At 41.9% G+C, this 6475-nt stretch overlaps 2 protein-coding genes across 2 annotated transcripts; one reads left to right on the top strand and one right to left on the bottom strand.

The window, feature by feature from the left end:
• Nucleotides 1-1580: 1580 nt before the first annotated feature.
• Nucleotides 1581-2856, top strand: LOC124689055 (protein POLAR LOCALIZATION DURING ASYMMETRIC DIVISION AND REDISTRIBUTION-like). Its single transcript, XM_047222659.1, has 3 exons — nucleotides 1581-1917; nucleotides 2008-2420; nucleotides 2509-2856. The coding sequence occupies exons 1-3, from the start codon at nucleotides 1581-1583 to the stop codon at nucleotides 2854-2856; spliced, it is 1098 nt and encodes a 365-aa protein (XP_047078615.1).
• Nucleotides 2857-3673: 817 nt separating this feature from the next.
• LOC124691128 lies at nucleotides 3674-6205 on the bottom strand. Its single transcript, XM_047224405.1, has 4 exons — nucleotides 6020-6205; nucleotides 4938-5150; nucleotides 4672-4818; nucleotides 3674-4036 (listed from the first exon to the last, which is right to left on the bottom strand). Exons 1-4 carry the CDS (start codon nucleotides 6203-6205, stop codon nucleotides 3674-3676), a joined length of 909 nt encoding a protein of 302 aa, XP_047080361.1.
• Between the last annotated feature and the right edge of the window lie 270 nt (nucleotides 6206-6475).

The following is a 6475-nucleotide window of genomic DNA, read 5'->3' as shown; positions in this document are numbered from 1 at the left end:
TCAAGCTTCTGAGTTTGGGGTGATTTATTCAGATACCGTTTGCTCCATTTCAAATGAAATTAAAGTCTCCTTCCCTCTATGATAAAATATAGTGGCTATACGATTTTTTCAAAGTCAAACCATATACATATTGAGCAAGTTTATACAAAAATATAAACATCTAGAATATCAAATCAATATCGTTAGATTCAATGTGAAGTATATTTCAATATGGTTTACATAGGCTATTTGACATACGGAAATCCATATTGGCTCATAGGTGTATATGCACCTATTGAACCTTGCTGGAAATATTTTTTAAAAAAATTCTAAACTTTCAAAAAAAACAAAATTCAGGGTAAACTTCCACACATTCTATGCCTGCACACAAAGTGACCAAAATACTTTATTTTTTTGGCGTTTGCAAAAAACATAATTTTCGATGCTCCAAAATAGTTTTTACGAGACACTTATTTGTCTTTTCACATATATAGGTCATGAAAAATGTTTTCTTCTACAAAACTTTTGTGAACTAACATAGGATGTCTAGATGCACTCTGAAGAATTTTTTCAAATTTATTTAACAATTTTAAATAGATTTAATTTTTTTCATATTTGGTTTATCTACAGTTATGAGCCAAACCACTATGTCCACCAAAAATATCGTTATGAACTGAGACAGAAGGTTTGTCGCTGAAGCTCTCATCGGTGTCACCGTAACCTAGGGAACTGAATCTCACAGGGAACCAACCTCTCTGGCTAGGGATAGATCGACCCACTTCTATTACAAATTTGATCTTTTATAGTTTTTTTCTTCAAGAATGAAGGAAATGCAGTGGAATTTTAAACATTGAAGTAGGGCCTCCAATGCGCCTACTCAACTGCATTTGGGTTTGCCCTGCCTCACACACTTTGTAGATGGACACCGGAACTAGCTTCGTCGTCTCGCCGAGACGAGATGTCTTGGGTCGGAGGTACTTATTAGGTTGTGTCTTCCTCTCATTTGTTCGAATGAATGGGAGGAGGACAAAAAAATTAACAACCTAGAGCAAGACTTCCCCGAGCGCGAAGGACTGGCGGCTAAAACATAAGGGTGTGACTATTTCTCAGTCGAGTGAGAACTAACTTCGTTCTCAGTCAGATGATACCATTAAATCTTAGTTGCAACTCATGTTGCAACTCATAACTAGAATGAATCACGATGCAAATCAAATGATCTAGAACGTAACTAAGCACTAACTAAGCAAAAATCCAAAACACAAATCTAAAATCGCATAGACCTTTCACTAAAAATCGCACACCTCAAAGAATAAGTGATTTTGGGATCCATATGCCAAAACCCGACAAACTGAGAATTAGCCAACGTGATATCCTCCATAATTTCGACACCTCCTCAGAATAGCGTTTTCTTCAAAAGGAAAATGAAGCGTGGGTTGGTCAAAAGACATGGAAGGTTTTAACGCCCATTAAACCCCTCACTCGCACGATTTCCGCGCCATTATATATACACGCGCCTTGGCGCCTCCACGATCAAATCCATGAAATTCTCCATACATTCCACGAATCCCTTCTGTTTCCGCACCATCTCAAGTCCAAATCCAATGGCAATGGAGAAGATCACGGCGCAGCCACTGGCTCCCAGCCTCTCGGCCTCGGCCTCTTCCTCGCCAGCCACCGTCGGCGCCCTCCTCAACAATGCCGCCGCTGTCGCCGCCACCGGCGCCGCCCCGCGCGAGTGCCGCTACCCGCGGTCGCTGCTGTCGCGCTTCCTCGGCAGGGGCAGCGGCGGGTTCGGATGCCGCATGCGCCTCCCTCGGTACTGCTCCACGCGCGCCGGTGCGGTTGCCAAGGAGGACGCCGGAGAGGTGGTGGCCGCGCCTAACGTGGTGGTGAGTAATCGAGCAGAGGCCCGCGAGTCGCCTCGGCGTTCCCTGCAGGGTACGTGACTACTGCGAACTCGTTTTGAGTTGGTTATCTGTGTTGATGTTGAGATGTCCAGTGGCGTGGCGCTGTTAATTGTTTGCGCAGGGAAGAAGGCGGCGGAGCCGGAGGTGTCGGCGGCGAGCCTCGGGCTGGGCGCGGGGCTGGTCCTGCTGTTGTCTAAGGGTGCGGCGGAGCTGAGCAGGATGGCGGAGCTGCGCGCCCAGATGGAGCGGCTCGTGATGGACGCCAGGGCAGCGGAAGCGCGCGGCGGCGGCGGCCGTTCTGTCGAGGACGGCGCCAGCGTCATCAAGGAGCGGATCGTCTTCGCTGATGCCGGCGACGAGGACGCCTCTTCGTCCCACGGTTCGACCACTGCCGCCGCCTCGGCCGGCGAGAATACCGCCTCCGCGATGGATCAGATGGAAGCGGAGCTCGAGGCGGAACTGACGCGCCTGCAGCTCTCATCTGACTACGAGGGCGATGAGTGCGCGGCGCCGAAGCGAGATCACCAGCTCGAGGTATCGTCATCATGTTGCTTCGAACCCCAAATGCTCTCTGCAATCCAAACTTGGCACTTCTCTACTAAATTACAATCAAAATTGGCAGTCCGAGCCAAAGAGCGACGTCTCCTCGGAAAGCGGCTCCCCTGCTCGCATCGACCAAGACGGCGTCGTGAACTACGCAGCAGGAGAATGCAAGGAAGACGACGTCGCCGACATCGAGGAGGAGGAGGAGGCAGAGAGCAGTCCTTGCCATTTCGGCGTGCCGGCCCTGGTGCTGGAGAGGAGGCTGCACGAGCTGCTGCAGTCGCGGCACGAGGAGCGGATCGCGGAGCTGGAGACGGAGCTCCAGCGCGCGCAGAGGAAGCTGCGGGAGAAGGAGCGCGAGGTGTCCCGGTGGCGCGACACCGCCAAGCTTGCCTCACGCCACAAGGACGAGTCGCGGCTAAGGTAGAATCAAACAACCGTGAACGCGCACGCGAAAGGAAGAAATTAGGGACCTGTGCAAAATGCAAATTGGAGCCCAAAAATGGAACGTGCCCATGGACACGAAAAGCTATGCATGGGTGATCAAGTTTCCTATGTACCAATGAACTTTTAGATCTTTTTCGTACTATTTGTTTTGAAAAAGTTGCAAACTTGAGAAAGAGTTCTTGGGCACTATTTGTTGCTAGATTTGAGCAAACAATTGGGTAAGTTGTCTATCGGAAAATAGTTATGTATATGCTCTAATATAAACTAGAACCTAGAGGTTCAATACACGACATTGATAGAAGTACCTGAACATCTGAATCTATATCATCTCTTTCACATTCTCTTTGTCTTATTTACTCCCCGATCTCAATAAGACAAAGCTAATGTGAAAGAGATACTATACATAAGCCATATAAGTATCTTGCGTTAAGAAACCAGAACATAAGCTGGGATGTTTTGATGAGGCCGGGCCATGGAAAGAATTTTTTAGTGTGACTACTACGGGCATAAGCCAACCTGAACAAATAAATAGAAAGATATTGGCGCACTATTTTTCAAGTAAACCCTCATTAGCAAAAAGAGAGCGTTGGAGTACAATACAAGCGCTGCATCGGGATTTCCATGCTCATGGGTTTCGTAAGGGTATGACATTGTTAGCTTGATTTAGTACACCCCTCCGTCCAAAAAAAGCATCATATCGACGGCTAAAAGCATGCGACAGACCTCCATAAGAATTACCGCTCTCACAGCCTGATCCATTTTTTTTCGTCTTTTGAGCACATATATTTTCAAGCGACTCAACCTGGTCCACCGTAGTAGATACGCATACCGGGTGTATCATCTCGAAACTTGTCGACAGTGTACAACGTGGGATTGCTCGTGCCATGGGCAAGTCTCAAATCATCTTCTGGCGTAACGTACGTGTAGTTCTCGTTTACGATTTGGATGTTCCTTATGGCAGCTGCCTTTCTAAATCCTTCGGAAGCAAAATGTCCGCTGCCCATCTGCGGAGCTTTTGACGTGGCAGTTGGGCCCTGAACAATTCCTCCCCAGAATGCAAAATTGCCTTTGTCATGAAGGAACGTGAACAAACTGCTTGGCCAATATCCAATTGGCATGTTCTTACCATAAGTCACCCACCAATTCTTTGTCTTCAGGTCCTACAATTAAACAAGATTGTAGAATTAATTAATACTGATCGATTAAAATTTGGGATAGTAGGTTGTTGAATATATATAACTGGTGCATCATTGTGCCTTGGCACCACGAATCGTATATAGAAATATGCATATCAAATTGGGCCGTGAATTATCTCTCGTGATAATTGGAAAGTGAATTTGATCTTGATATTTGGAAAATGAATTCTCTCCTTGGTACATCGATGATGCAATCTGGCACCAATGGTGTAATAGTATGGTCTTAATGCATGACGCAGAGCCACCATTGTGCCCCATATGAGCTTCCTATATGACAATATATTAAACCCACATTACTATGGTTCCGTTTATTATGATTGAATAGCATGTCAAGCGGATATGTGAATTACCTTGATGATCAAATATTTTTCACGATTGAAAGTGCCTGTTGAATCTATATTATGAAATACATGCTAATTAAGTTGTACGTTCGCTACAACCATGCTTGCGACCATTTGTCACGCGTGTGGTAGAAGATAGTAAGGTGGTGGAAAAAGATATAGAACTATGATTGGTTATGCACATAAATCAAACAACTATTGATTTGCACGCATATCATTTGTACCAGAAACTTCAGAAATCACAAGAATAGAGAATACCTTGAATATATTTACTTTTGTTTCCCACTGTGGTCCATCGTAGATAGAAACATGTGGCATTCTTGCTCCAGGGCTCCACTTGCGGTTAACTTGCACGAAACCAAGACAACTCTGATCTATGCACGCCTTTTTTTCCAGGCCATTAGTCTAGCAAGATTTATAAGAGGTAAACAAAACACTATATCAAATTATATTGTTTGTTATATTTATTACAGATAGATATATATTCAATAAAATAGCACGCATAAAAAAAGCTTATGCATTACCCAAGCAATATGAAACCTAACAAAGGTATCACCACTCAAGCTTGGATTTACTATTAGACCAGCACCTATCCTGTCCGTGTGTTCTCCTGCTCCATTATTAATCTGTACCCATGTTGCACTAAAATCCTTGCTATCTTTATTCACCTTTGGCTCCCAAACATTTATTGTAACAGTGGCACCATATACATCATCACGGTACTCGATTCCTGCGGCCTGCAAGAAAATAAAATTAACATATGTATAAGAAAACACTGAAACATATATGTATAGATAGAAACAACACAGGACATCGTCTCCAAACCATAAAGGTGCCAAAATATAAGTATAATATTAAATTATGGGATATATGAAACATATTTTTGTACATATAAATATAATATTAAATTATGGGATATATGAAACATATTTTTTTACGGAAGGAATATGGGAGGGATATGTGACACGTACATAATGATATTGGATTCACTTCAAAACAATTTTCAATGATATCACTTTGTGTGTCATATAACTCATGCTTTGTTACCATGATTGTTTTGTAAAAATTTAAGCTACAGTGGCCGCCTCACACTTAGGAACAAATGTAGTAACATCAAATGAGCATAAGTTAATCTTGACAAGTGAGAGTTTGAGAAAATATAGATTATACTCTTCAAGAGTGTGTTCGTAAAACTTGTAATGTAAATTTAAATCCCTCACAAATGATTAAAATATATTTATAGACACCTTATTCAGCTCACATATCAAAGTGAAGGCACAAAACTAATTACTAACTACATAAAAAATTCCAATTAGGAAGCCATTGATACTTCAAATTTTTATTTCATCTTAGGAAACTCATTGTAGAGTTAAATATTAGCATCCAAATACTACTCCCCCCTTAAATAATTTTTGGGATTTCAATTAGATTATTAATAATATCTACATAAGATTTTTATTCAAATATGCTGTAAATTATATATGCATCGGGAATGCACCAAATCTAGGAAAATTTCCATAATCAAGTCTTATAGCAACAAAAAAAATCAAAATGAAACTATGCAAGTTAACAAAATCATACCAAAAAATTATTAAAAAAAACTCACCTCTCGTTCTACACCCGTGCTACTCACTCCATAAATATTGGGTGCTTCTATGGTGCCACTTCTACTGTTGCGTAGAACTGGAATTGTTCCTACAGGGCAATCAATGATAGATGGTTCTACTTGTGACGCCGAATGTGGAAACTGAGGTTCGATATCCAACCAAACAGGGAAAGAACTTGGTTGCATCTGTTTGGCAACAAAACTTGACCACATTATAATCAATTATTTCAAAATCATAGAGAATCCATATAAAACACTGTTAAACTTAATTCATTATTGAAACTTAGATATACCAAAAAGAATATTTTTGGTTTCACTTTTGTTCGTCGTTTTCAACATCAAAAATATATAAATAAAGGTTGAGAAACGAGAAGGAAGTAGAAAAAATAATAGATTAAATGTAACCTAAACAATGTAACCATCACAAAAGTAAAATTATATTCCCATAATTACTAT

Source organism: Lolium rigidum, chromosome 2 (assembly GCF_022539505.1).
Source record: "Lolium rigidum isolate FL_2022 chromosome 2, APGP_CSIRO_Lrig_0.1, whole genome shotgun sequence".
NCBI lineage: Eukaryota > Viridiplantae > Streptophyta > Magnoliopsida > Poales > Poaceae > Lolium > Lolium rigidum.
This window is presented reverse-complemented; position numbering and strand designations above follow the sequence as displayed.